The 13,670-nt window shown below is 43.5% G+C and overlaps 2 protein-coding genes across 2 annotated transcripts in view; one reads left to right on the forward strand and one right to left on the reverse strand.

Annotated features, from left to right (window-relative positions):
* Positions 1-7,598, reverse strand: part of OTC (ornithine transcarbamylase) — a 31,072-nt gene extending 23,474 nt beyond the window's left edge. The window contains exons 1-3 of the mRNA XM_026791846.2: positions 7,522-7,598; positions 3,524-3,662; positions 2,868-2,949 (exon numbers count right to left, since the gene is read on the reverse strand). Coding sequence (XP_026647647.2) covers positions 2,868-2,949; positions 3,524-3,662; positions 7,522-7,598 — 298 coding nt within the window. The remainder of the gene's footprint in view (positions 1-2,867; positions 2,950-3,523; positions 3,663-7,521) is intronic.
* A 3,077-nt stretch (positions 7,599-10,675) lies between these two features.
* Positions 10,676-13,670, forward strand: part of RPGR (retinitis pigmentosa GTPase regulator) — a 41,127-nt gene continuing 38,132 nt past the window's right edge. The window contains exons 1-2 of the mRNA XM_026791845.2: positions 10,676-10,789; positions 13,068-13,193. Of these exons, the coding sequence (XP_026647646.2) occupies positions 10,750-10,789; positions 13,068-13,193 (166 nt within the window). The 5' untranslated portion in view covers positions 10,676-10,749. The remainder of the gene's footprint in view (positions 10,790-13,067; positions 13,194-13,670) is intronic.

The following is a 13,670-nucleotide window of genomic DNA, read 5'->3' on the forward strand; positions in this document are numbered from 1 at the left end:
GTTTTCTATTACCATCTATATGGCAGTTGTCTTTTGTCAAGTGGGCAGTTTGCCTTATCTCGCTCTGAGTGATCACAATCACTCCTCTCTTGGGAGGGGACATCTGCTGATAACAGCTATTGAATGTCACTGCATGACTGATAAGATCTACAACATCCCATTGTGAAATGCTCTGCCCAGAGGGAGGAGCCAAGCATTCCTACCCAGATATAATCCAGAGGTTCTGGAATAACTGCATGGCTTCTCCACTGGATATCCCAGAGGAACAGCAGCTGCCTCTACTTCCACTGGATCTTTGGAGGAGGACTACACCCTTTTCTACAGGATACCTGCTCCAGCAGAACCATCCCTGACACTGCAGGAGGGCTGCAGCCACAATTCCAATGGGACTGCCACCAACACCCTGACCCACAGGGTGTCAGGTTGGGTTCTGACTTTGCCAGTATTGTTCTAGTGTACTGCATTGTTTATTTTATCCTTTTATTTTTTTCCCTATTAAAGAACTGTTATTTCCTGCTCCCATATTTTTTGCCTGAGAGCCCCTTAATTTAAAATTTATAGCAATTCGGAGGGGTGGGGAGGGGTTACATTCTCCATTTCAGGAGAGGCTCCTGCCTTCCTTAACAGAGTCCTGTCTTTCCAAACTGAGACAAGAAGAAAAGCTGAGAGAGCTGGGACAGCACAGCCCAGAGAACAGAGGGTTCAGAGTGAATATTGCTCATGTTTATAAACACCTGAAGGAGGAGGCAAAGAAGACAGAGCCAGGTGTTTTTCAATGGTGCAATGGGCACAAACTGGGGAGATCCTTCTGAATAACAAATTTTATTTACTGAAAAGATGATTGGGCAATGGCATAGGTTGCCACAGAAGATTGTGGAATCTTCATCCTTGGAGATATTCAAAAGGCTTCTGGACATGGTCCTGGACAACTGGCTCTATAAGACCCTCCCTGAGCAGGGGATTGGACCAGACGACCTTCAGAGATTACTTCCAACTTCAACCATTCTGTTTATTTCTTTTTTCAATAATGTCATTCTTTATAGGCATAGGGGCAGCAGGAATTCTGAAAACTCTTTCATGATGTTAGCATGTCCCAACAAACTCCTAGACATAGCACAAGGAAGATTTTGTAATCAGTGCTTTCCAAGTCTCTGCTCTGTAATGAAATGCACTGATTTAGCAGTTCCTGGGAGTTGCAAGGTTTGTTTAGATTAATCTCCTCCCCAGGACCTTGCCCTACAAGTGACCTCTCTCAAGTTATTGAAGGGGCAACTCTTGGGAAGAGCTATTTGAGATGACTCGGGAACTTTATAAATAAACATTTCAATCCACTGCAATTGTCCACTTTCACTAGACATTAGAAAATGGGTATTAAATTATCTTGTTTAGCTAAAAGGAACACATGTGGCTCCACATTTGTTTTGAGTTAGAAATTCCAAGGAGGGAATCATTTATGTTAAAAAAGCAGCTGAAATGTATAGAGTTTTTGTGGACAGAAAAAACTTGAGTCTGCCTTTGAAGCAAAGTCTTAGGCTTAACAGACTTAAGAGCAATTAACTGAAGGTGTGAAGTTAATGCACAGAAGCTAAACTGCATTAAACTCTCTTGTGGATGCTCTCACTTAGAAATAAATTTTACTGGAGCTTAATTCTCCCTTGGATGAATTTATGTGCATTAGCTCCCATCCTTAAGTTAATTCATTTGAACTTTCCTGAGCTTCCCCCTTCCATAAGCCTTCAAAAGCCAAGGACTAAGCAGTGTTTCCCTCAGAACACAGAAGAATGAAGGATAAACAGATCCAGAGAATTCACTACCTGGCCATACACCAGGATGGCAGGAAACAAGAAACTGGACTAAAAACTCAGGAATTAAAAGGTGAGTGGTCTTCACAGAGAGGGAACACACATTAGTAAGTCTTCATTATCACGAGAAAACAGAAAGCAACAACGTGTCTGCTTAAAGAGCAGGATCAGCAGGCAAATGGCTGTGCCAGACAATACAAAGGCAAATTCAGAAATGCTTGGAATTAATGTATCTGCTTCTTCCTTCCATTATTTTTTACCTTCTCTCTTACAACTTGTAAAGAATGTGAATACTCAACAGATTTCCTGTTCCTTCACTAGGGAGAAGTGAGGCATGCTGGGTCAACTTAAATGAGAGAAGAGCAAGTTCTTCCTTTATGCATCACCAGTTCAGAGTTATTTCTTGCTGGGAATGATTGATTGATTGATTGATTGATTGATGAGTGATTTATTTCAGCAGTGTCATTGAATTCAGAACAATTACCATGTAAATAAAGATACCATAGGTACATGTTTCAGTGTTTCAGGACTGTAACCCAAAAGAAAAATGTTCCAGTGCCTCATATGATTAGGCTAATATCCTTGAGTCTCCATCAAGTTATCTTCCCCTGTAGATAATCATGTTAATTTTTCCCCTGAATTTATATCAAGGCATTACTGTATTCCCAGCCTAAGCACATATTTTGAAATGTAACAATGGTAATGCATATTACATTAGAAAAATATTTATTAGAGCTTTCAAAAAATTAAATTTCTCATGCTTACTGAAGTAGATGTTAGGAAACGTACATCTTGCAAGTACAGCTGGGAGCTTACACCAGAAATGCTTATTTCTGATCTACCATGTTTTGGAAGATTTGTCAAAATTTCAGTGACCAAAGTCATGTGAAATTAATATGCAAGGTAAAACACAAACAGCCACCATTCTTTTCTTATTTTTGCTTTCAAAATTTAGGTGTCTCCTGAGTAGAAATTGTTAAATGCAAAATCATGCATTGTTTTTCAGTACATACTCAATGTATACAGTTTCACATAAAGTCTCACTGTGCCATTAGTCAGACCAACCTGTTTCTGCAGATAATCTTGTTCTTGTGCTTCTCTTCTCAAAAATCATGGCCAAAGATTTGCCTTGCATCAAAGGCAAATACTGAAACATGAAAAATGAAGTGATTTCAATTTTATAATCATTATAGTCTTTAAACTATGAAATACTTCTTGCATATTTTAATTCATCATTAGGAAAGTTGCAAAAGTGGGGTTTTTTACCTGTTTTGTTCTCCTGCCCTTCAATAAATTTACTAGCAGTGGAAAGGTTAAAGGCAAAGAAGTAATTCTAGGCCCAAAAGCAACTGCATTTTGGCACTCAATTTGAGCCAGTATTAAGGAGAACTCAGATACTAATTTAATCCCATGCAGGGAAGTGTCTTTGTTTTCTACATTTAGTGCTGCATGTGTGGATGGATGGGGTTATCTGACAACAGGGAGCTTGCTGTACAAACCTGTTTAACCTTTCCACTCACAAAGTCCTCTGAAGTGTTTAAATAATATCTCTGGGCACTTTGCAGGAAGGTTCTTTGATTTGCAGCACATGATTTACAGTATTTAAGACCTCAGGAGATTTTGATTAGGACATGACAGCTGAAAGGCTTTTTCACAATACCCTTCAGAACAGTATTTATTTCAACATCTGAGGGACCTAAATGACAGATAAATCATTTTACCTCTCCTTTGTGCTTTATCCTTTGTTTCAAATCTGATGCCATCCACAGCAAATACTTCAGTTCATCAGCTGTGTAGTTCTGTAGAGTAAGGAGATCCCGACCTTTCAGATCAGCATTCATTTGAGCTGGTGTCCCATACCTGTGTCAAAAGAGCAGAAAATGTGTAATTCTTTGCCATTCAATGCTAGATTATACATGTGCTAAAGCCAGTGACAAAGGACCTGAAATCTCTCCCACTCCCCTCACATGACCCAGCTGGATCATCCTGACAGACATTGTTAATTAGTTTAAATAATTAACAGATGTGGTCAGACAGGCACCACGTGCCACTATGCACTACATTGATGGCCACTGTAACAATGTTTCAAACTGTGTTATAAAATGTACTTTAGATGTGATTTCTTCTGTCTTCTGAAATGTATATGGCAACTGCATGCTGCCTCTCAAACAAAGCCATTCAGAACCTGGAAAAATGACTTATGTGTAGGCCCCAAAGCTGGGAACAGAACAACAGAAATGGATCTTGGTGCTGTTTCTCCCCCTTTTTGCTGTGTGCATGAGTAGACACTTGCCACATTCCAATCCCACTCTCACAAAAGGTGACATTTCTAAAAATGTGTATGAAATCTCTTCATTACATTGGGGAAAAGGGTAAAAAAGCCCAACAAAACAGCCTTGCTGTACCACACGAGACATTCTGGACATGTGGTGTTTATTCAGCATATTCTGGCCTCCATCCAGATTTAGGACTTCAGAATCACGTGAAATAGGATGTTGATAATCACCCACAGAAGTTACATGATCAAATTTCCTCTAGATTAAATGAGGCATTTTAATGAAAGTCTTGTCCAAGCCCCTGTTTCACAGGCTAAAGGTTAACAGGGAAGTGTGGCAGTTCAGCCCTTTTTGGCCCTGTACTTAGAGCCCTCCTTATCACTACACAGCCCACACTGTGCTCTTGCTAAGGTTTCGAAGGGTATGAGCTAAACATGTATTTTATTTAAAGTCAAAATTTTTAGACTGATCGAATGAAATGGAGACCAAAGCAGTGCAAAAAAGTGGACTGAGTGCAGTTAATACTTTTCTATTTCCAATTGTGTTTGTGTTTTATATTTCCCTTTAGCTCACCATTGAGACTAGGCTCAGATGGAGCACCTGCTAATTGCCAAGCCCTGAAGTCCACAGCTAGGAAAATATGCCCATAAATACCCCCATGAGGCTTTGGACACAATCCCACACAACAGCCTGAGCCCCACAGTGCAGAGCCCTGGCTTTGGAGGGTGGGCTAAGCAGGACACAAAGCATTGGGCAGAGGGACACAGCCAGGGACTTGTGGGCAGGGGCTCCATGTGCACTGCAGGCCAGGGATGAGGGCTGTCCCTCAGGACTCTTGTTCAATTGGGTTTAAGCCGTTTCAGAGCTTTCCAAATTCTTTATTTCTGCCCCATTCCTTTTCAGTAGGTTCTGATTTGATTTTCAGAGTGGCACCTTCTAAGCTTAGTGCTCTTTGTGTCCTCCTTTCTCTTCTGCCTTTCACTGCCTGCTGTTCCTTTCACAGTATCTGTCTTTACCCATGGCAGCTCCAGCCAAAAACCCTCCCCTGATTTTTTTCCCCAGTCCATGTGCTGAAACTGAGTTAAGTCATGAAGGCTGGCAGTGAAATGTCATTGTAAGATCCTGCTCCACTTGGATTTCAGTCCTTTCAGAGCTTTGCCTTAGAGGGCAGGAACATCTTTTCCTTGCTGGAAACTGGAATTCCAGACCATTGCAGGATGTGCCATGGATCACAGAGGGGAATTACTGAGGTTCCTGGGCTGCTGTTTCTGCTGTGCCTCCCAAGGGAGCTGGGCAGGTGCAGTGACAAGGTCCCAAAGCCTTGGGCTCTCAGAGCAGATGGGAAATGTTTGTCTGCTGGACATTTTCAATCACACTCACAGCTCAAAACAGAGGGAGGAAGAAAATGGGAGCAAGTGTAGGGTCTTTCATGGATCAGGTAGTTTCTACCACACCATGAAAAACAGCCCACCAAGATAAGCTACTGAAATCCACTCTTATATATCAAGAGTTTTAATACCAGCAGTTTATAATCATGGGATTTACTTTAATTTTCACTGTACATATTCTAAAGGAAAATAGTTTTATAACTGGAACTTCTTTAATTACTTTACATTTTCAGAACAGGGATTTGCTTTTTTAACTTGTTTGTGAGGAAAAAACCAAACTTGTCCTGCTTTAAAATCTATGCAATTTCTTGCTGCTTCCTACTCTTCTTATTTCAAGAACAGCTTTGGGGCTGCTCCTTGTTTTTCTCATTTCAGCCTGCAATTCCTTCCAGGGACTTAGAGATTATCTAATCTCAACTTGCCAAACAACAACTTCTGTTCATTGCTCTTGTTTCACCATCTGGCATGATTGAGAAGTGGACTGAGAAATATTCATCACTATTTTCTCCACTGGCAGATAGTGAAGCACTTAAATTTGTTGCTGGAGAGGATTTGGAATTACCATCCTTAAGTATTTTCAAGAGGTGCCTAAGCAAAGGCATAGCTGCTCCCATATGGTGTTTGACAGGCTGCAAGCAGAAAGTTGAACCACAGATCTGCTCCTGACCTCTTGAAGATTCTGTTTTATTGCTATGACCTCCAAGAAATTTACTCCCTTCCCTGTTATCCATATGTGAAAGAGGGGCAGAAGTGGAAAAATTAATTCCAGAGAAGGATCATGAGACAACATACCAAAGTTAAAATGTAACGGGCAGAATTGCAAGGTCAAGCAGTTTTGGCTTCCTCCTTTCTGAGGAGGGACACATAACTTTGGACTCTTAGTACAGACTGAGAGACATTAGGTTATCCTGCAGTATCAAACACAGTGTGATTAGCTGGGAATACCCACAAACAGTGGTGATAGTTTATGCCAATGTTATGCTATAATGTTAAAAAAACCACCAAAAATAAAAATGCTGTGTGTAGAACTTAACAAATCGGATTACTTCCTTGGAAAACCAGCTTTACTACAGTTGTTTTCCAAACTTGTTTTTCCATCACCTCTGTGAGCTGCAGAAATTTCCCAACTGGCTGCAGTAAAAATCCAAAATTCATAAGAAAATTAACATCCAGCATTTAGGACTGCGCTAAATCTGTAGCAAATAAATTATAGAATTTGGAAAACATTTGGTTTTCATATGATGTAATGTAGAAATTATAAACAAAAATTACTTACTGCATATTAGGATTCCTGTGAATGTGAAATTTATGCATATTGTTTTCTAGAACTAATCACTGTTCTGTAACAAGTGTTAATTCTGTTCTTATTGAAGCTGACCTAAAACCATGAGAAAACATGGAATTGACTTTCAGCTCTAAAATTTTAACCTGATTTTGGAGATGTGACAAGCCTGAGAAGCAGCTTAGTGAAATGCTGTCATACAGGAACTTTTCTGAATTTGGGGGGGCAGGCACAGCTATGTGGGTGCAGAAAGAACCCAAAGCCAGGTCACAGAGGCAGGTCTGCCTGCTTGACTTTGAATCCCCATCACATCATGCTTTTGTTGCATGCCTCCAGGGTATATACAGACACAAAATAATGAGTCAGACATTCACCTTGCAGTTTCAAGGAGAGAATTCCCCACCCAAACTGGCTACAATACATGTCTGAATGCAGATAGATCACCTTTATTCAGATTATTTACTAGTTATATACTGGTTACAATAGCTGCAGCACACACTGACCTGAAGAATAAACATTCCTTCCTGACTTGGCAGCTAAATCCCACAGAACAAATTAATGGTACTTCACAAACACTAAAAACAGATGATACCCCAGTCCCCTGAAGTCACAGAGCTTGCTGGCTGGTGAGGTAAAAGGACACTAAAATTGCAGGGAAAAGCCTCCTAGAGCATTTCTCGAAAACACTCACTCCTTCACAGGATTCTGCTGCTTTTGGCTCCAGGTTTCTGACCAAACTCCACACACCAGATAAAATTAAAAGATAAGCTCACCAAAACTGTCGCAGCAGCTGCTTGCTGGTCCCTGCTAGTTTTGCAATACTGATGAAATTCCTCCTGTTAAACAGCATCTTCTGTCTGCATTAAGACTTCTCTTAACCCACAAATAAAGTTATGAGAAAGGAAGGTGTAGGAAGCAGAGAGTGAGCTGGGCTGCTGTGCAAATGAGGAAAAGCCAAGAACCAAGGTCCTTGTTTTGGCTGTCTCAGCCAGGGCTGGGCCAGGCTGGGGCTGACCCTGAACCTTTTCTTTGGTCAAACCCTACAGATACAGAGATTTCTCCCAGGGCCCATTGCACCACTCGCAGTTTGTGTTCTTCTGTGTGGGCTCATCATGTCATATCACACCTGTGTCAATACTATTTCATAGCTATTTGGGGTTAAATATTTGTACAGGAGCATGTGCTGATGGAAAAAGGCAAAAGAAGACTTGCGGGATCAGCATGAGCAGGGGATGGGACTGTGGCCATAGGGGCTTTAGCACAGCCCAGGCAGGGACTGCTGGACCTAAGCTGAGCCTAAATGAGGGTTCTGGGTCCTTGGCTGAGGAACTGGGCAGGACATAAAGATTTATTCATGCTTTTGGGGCCCTGACAAGAATGAAGTAGTCTGCATTAAAGAAATTTACATTTTCCTGGGTTTTTTTTGGTGGTTTATTTTTCTGATTTTTTTGTTGTTGTTGTTTATTTGGGTTTTTCCCTTTGGTGTTTTTGTTTGTTTGGTTGGTTTTTTTTGGGGGGTGTGTGTGAAATTGTTTTTTGGGTTTTTTTTTTTGTTTTGGACCAAGTTCTCAATTATGCTGTGGTAGTGTTCAACAGTGTGGGCCCAGAAAGTATAATACTGCAGCCTGCCTCCTTCCTTAGGCTAAACTGCTTGCTGTATAATCTGAAGTAGGTCAGTTGCTAAATACTAAAGTGATTTAATTTAAGTTTCTACCTTCAAATATAATTGTCAGATAAGATTTTATGTCACGTGCACTCTAAGTGGTTTTGAAATATGACCATTACTTTCTCATTTCTTCCTCCCTGTAAAGAGAGACTCACTAGGGTAAATCAAGGTGATGGCATATCTGTCAGAGAGGGTGATACCTTGAAATTACAATTCAAGGAACTTATAATTAAAACATACAGAAGAAAAGTTTGACTCCTGGGAAAGACAGACAGCTGTGAAAACATCATGCAGGGTGATAGCTCCTGGTGGGATTTGCTCATGCTGAACCAACCCTGAGATGCTTGGGAAATGCAGCAGTTGCCAGGGGAAATGTCAAACAGAAGTAAAATCCTAGACAAATGAGTAGTGAGGGAAGAAAGGGAAGAAAGGGAAGAAAGAGTAGAAAGAGAAAAATGACAGGCCACAGTTTCCCTCTTGGTTATCCTCTGGCAAATGACTCCCATGACTTTCAAGCCCAGCCCCTGAGATTGAGCTTGTGCCATTAGTGATGCTCCAGAGAAAAGACAGCAGACAAAGCAAATGTGGCCAAGGTGCCCAGGGCTCCAGTGCCACCTGCAGCCTCCCAGGGAGGGGACACTGCTGATGCCTTTGTCAGGTCACACCTTGGACTGGGTCTGGCTGAGCTGGACTCATTTTACCACAGCAGCCCTGCCAGTGCTGGGCTCTGCACTGGCAGCTGGAAAGGTGCTGATGCCACCCCAAGAGTTTTGGGTACTGCTGAGCAGTGCTGCTACAGCACCAATGCTGTCCCTCCAAATTCTCATCCATCTGTAGGTTGGGGGTGGACAAGCTCTTGGGAGGGGACACAGCTAGGACAGCTGACCCAATTTAACCAAAGGGATATTTTATATAATGTAATGCCAGCTCAGATAGAAAAGCTAAGGAAGGGAGGCAGAAGGGGGAACATTCATTATTTTACAATATGTGTCTTCTGGAGCAAAGGTGAGATGCTCAAATCCTACGTCCTGGTAATTGTCTGGACATCACTTGCTGATGGGAAGAAGGGAAAAAATTCTTTGTTTTTTAAATTTGCTTTTGTGCATGAAACATTTCTTTTTTGTTTTTGGAAACTGCCTTCTCTCAACCTATGCTTCCTGTCTTCTCTCCCCTGTCCAGCTGAGAAGGGGTGGAGATGAAGTGTCTTGGTGAGCACCTGGTGTCCAGTGAAAGCCAATCCAGCACACCCCTGTACAGAGGCTGCCTGACCCCAATTCCCACATGGACCAATTTTATAGGAAGCTCCTGTGAATGAGTGTCACCTAAGAGGAAGGGGACAACCAATATTTACAGTTGCCTGCAGTTGAAAAGGAACAGCAAATGCCAGAGGGTCCAAAACAACTTAAAAAGTTTTATTCCTAAATTATATATGTTAATTGGTATAAGTTACCTCCTTATCTCCTAGCAGCAAGAGAAATAAAAGAATAATTTTAAAAAAAGTGGTAAGAGAGAAAGGGAGATCATCGGTATTGATACAGGTATCCATCTGGCCAACAAAAGGTCCAGGGTCCTCAGGGCACTGCCTGGGCACTGTGGGGGTCAATTTCATAGAGAAGCTTTCCCTGGGAGCTCAGGGCCCTGTGCTGGGCCCAATGCCACCCCACTGCCGGCTGCCCAGAGAGGTGCTGGAGCCACCGTCCCTGCAGATGTTTAAGGAAACTGGATGTGGCAATAAGTGCCAAGGTGCCAAGGTGGCTGGTGATCCCAGATGTTGTTTCCAGCGCAGCTGATCCTGTTATGCTGTGCCCACAGCCCTGTGCCCTGCCTTTTCCTGCGCCCAGCACAGCCCATCCTGTGGCAATGCCATGCTCACAGCCCTGTCCCAGGCCCAGCACAGCCCATCCTGCAATGTCGTGCCCACAGCCCTGTGCCAGGCCCAGCACAGCCCATCCTGCAATGCCGTGCCCACAGCCCTGTGCCAGGCCTTTCCCCGTGCCCAGCACAGCCCATCCTGTGGCAATGCCATGCCCACAGCCCTGTCCCAGGACCAGCACAGCCCAACCTACAATGCCGTGCCCACAGCCCTGTGTCAGGCCTTTCCCTATTCCCAGCACAGCCCATCCTGTGGCAATGCCGTACCCATAGCCCGGTGTCAGGCCTTTCCCTATTCCCAGCACAGCCCATCCTGCAATGCCGTGACCACAGCCTTGTGCCCGGCCTTTCCCCGCGCCCGCCCTCAGGGCCCGGCCGGGCCCGGTGCCGCCCCCGCCGGCCGCCAGGCGGCGCTGCCCGCGCCCCGGCGCCCCCGGCCCGGCGGGGCTTCCTCCCGGCCGCCATGGCCGCTCCCGCCGCGGGGACCGAGCTGCCCGTGCCCGGTGAGTGCGGCCGCTCCCCGGGGGGACGGTGCGTCTGCCTATGCCGGCCCCTGCCCGCCTCACCCCGCAGGGCTCCCCCGGCTCCGGGCCCCGCGCCGGGCCGGTGCCTGGCTGTGTCTGGGGAGAGAGGCGTTCGCTGCCGGCAGAGCTCGGACGGGGCAGCCCCGACAGCGGCGGGGCCGGGGGGCAGCGCCGGCACTCGGGGGGACGCGGGTAATTCGGAGCATTAATGTTAGTTTGTGTCGCGGTTTGGCCCAGGGTAATGTTCAATCGTTGCCTCGTTGCTGGGATAACAAACGCCTCGTGCATGTCCTGTGGGATTGAATTTACCGAGTTGGTGGGTTCAGTTTCCAGAGTTATCGAGTTAATGGGGTTCAGTGGCATCGCCGAAGCGCAGAATGGGCCAGGCTGGAAGGGACCGCCGCGGCTTGTCTGGTCCCAGCTCCCTGCTCCAACAGGGTCATCCCACAGCACATGGCACGGGATTGTGTCCAGACCCTTCTGGGGTATATCCAGTGAGGAAGACTCCTCACCACGCACAGTCACTGCACAGGAAAGAATTTCTTTCGCTTGTTCACATGGAACTTCCCGAGCATCAGTTTCTGCCCATTGCCTCTTGTCCTATTGCTCAGCATCACCGAACAGAGCCTGGCTGCATCTTCTTGGCACCCGTTGGGCTCAGATATTTATACACATTAGGTGTGTATAAATACACATTAAGGTTCCCTGTAAACAATCTCTTCTCGAGGCTGGACAGGTCCAAATCCCTCAGCCTTTCCTCATAAGAGAGATGCTCCAGTCCCCCAAACATCATTGTTGCTCCCCTGGACCCACTTTGTGAGCTCCACGTCTCACTTGTACTGAGGAGCCCAGAATAGGGCACAGTAGTTGTGTTCACTCATGAGATGTTGTGGCTCAGTCAAATGAACGAGATACAAAAGGCATTGGAAAATGTATCAGGTTTTTGTATGCATTGAATAAAGAATATAAAATGTTTTCATGTTAACCCTTCTGAAGGGAAAAGAAATGAACCAGAGAGCTCTCTACCTGCTGAAGAGATTGCTAAGAAAGTTCAGAAGTGCATGGCTGTCTGGGTGGACATGAAAACTTCAAACAGAGATTTCAGATGCTGTTTGGCTTGTCTGTAGTTATAGGTGTGTCCAGGTAAAATAAGGAAAAAACTCAACTTCTCCTTTAAAAAGGCTTGAGTTTGTCTATACAAAGCTTGTTGAGCAAGTGAAAGTGAAAAGCACATCTTGTGAGGCAATAAGTGCAATTTGTACATGTCTGCTCTATCTGATGTATAACATAACATCTTTAGAAATAGGGGAAGCTTTTGCATTAAATAATTATTCTAAATGCAAATCAAATATACAGTTTAAGAAAGAACTTTTAGGTTTTGGAGCTGGGGTACATATTGTTGATGAGATTGTTTTCATTGAAATTTAAAGCACTATGTTGTCTCAATGTAATTTTCAGAAACAGTCTACTGTTATTGTGTGTATTTCCTAATGTGTTACATGCTAACAAAATTTACAAGGAAAAGGTTTATTCTTGGTTTTGTTTTTAAAAACATCTCTATTTTATAGCACAGGCTTTGACATTTTAAAATTGGAAGTCTAATTGAGCTTTTATATCTGAGCTGCCATTGTCTGCAAGGGTTTTGACAAATTATTTAACTTGTAAGTTCATGTATTTTTCTGTAGGATTGGCATTTTCTGCCAAACCACATGCCTAACCAAAAGCTGAACAAATAGTTACCATTCTTTGTTTTAGCAACTATGTTGCTAACACATTTGAGAGTGTGAAGAATTGAAGAAACCAGGCAAACTACAAAGCCTGAAGAGCTGCTTGGACTTTATTTTGGGGTGGTTTTGTTTGGACTTTTTAGATCATGGTCTTACCACGGAATCACAGAATGGCTGGGCTTGGAAGAAATCTCTGGAGACCATCTGGTTCAACCCCCTTGCTAAGGCAGGTTCAGGCAGAGGAGGTCTCACAGGATCACCTCCAGACAGGTTTTGAGTATCTCCAGAGCTGGGCACTCCACAGCTTCTCTGGGCAGCCTGTTCCAGTGCTCTGCCACTCACACAGGAAAGTTCCTCCTCCTGTTTGGGTGAAATGAGAGTTTTGCCAACCCATGTTTTGAAGGCTGAGAGAAGGAAGAAGAGAAAGATAAGAAAATAAGATGTGCCACTGAATTGATATAGCATATCTACTTCAAAATATGTGAGGTAAAATTTGCTTTCACTAAAACTGACATCATTTTGTGTTTCAGAGTCAGGTGCTGTTTTCACATTTGGGAAAAGCAAATTTGCAGAAGATATTCCTAGCAAGTTCTGGTTCAAAAATGACAAGCCTGTACTTATATCCTGTGGAGATGAACATACAGCTATTATTACAGGTCAGTATTGGAAATGGAGGATATAGAATCAGAATTGTTTAGGCTGGAAGAGACCTTTAAGATTATCAAGCCCAACCATTAACCCAGCACTGCCAAGTTCACCACCAAACCATGTCCCCAAGTGCCACATCTATACATCTATAGATAAACACATCTATACATCTATAAACACCTCCAGGGATGGGGACTCAGCCACTTCCCTGGGCATCCTGTTCCATGGAGAAATTTTTCCCAATCTTTGGTCTAAACCTTGGTGAAAACCAAGGTTTTCACAGGACTTGCCCAAGAGATGTCTGGAGGAAGTTTATAACAACTGAGTATATAATAGGATTTAAACTAAACATAACTTAATTCAGGGTGAATGTTTCTGGTGAGTCTGACAGTGTTTAGTATGTTACATATATTGTATCATGGAAGTAACAGTAACTGCTGACCACCACAAGTTCACTAGAAATCTCCTTGAAACAATAATTGTAT

Source organism: Zonotrichia albicollis, chromosome 2, assembly GCF_047830755.1.
Source record: "Zonotrichia albicollis isolate bZonAlb1 chromosome 2, bZonAlb1.hap1, whole genome shotgun sequence".
Taxonomy (NCBI): Eukaryota; Metazoa; Chordata; class Aves; order Passeriformes; family Passerellidae; genus Zonotrichia; species Zonotrichia albicollis.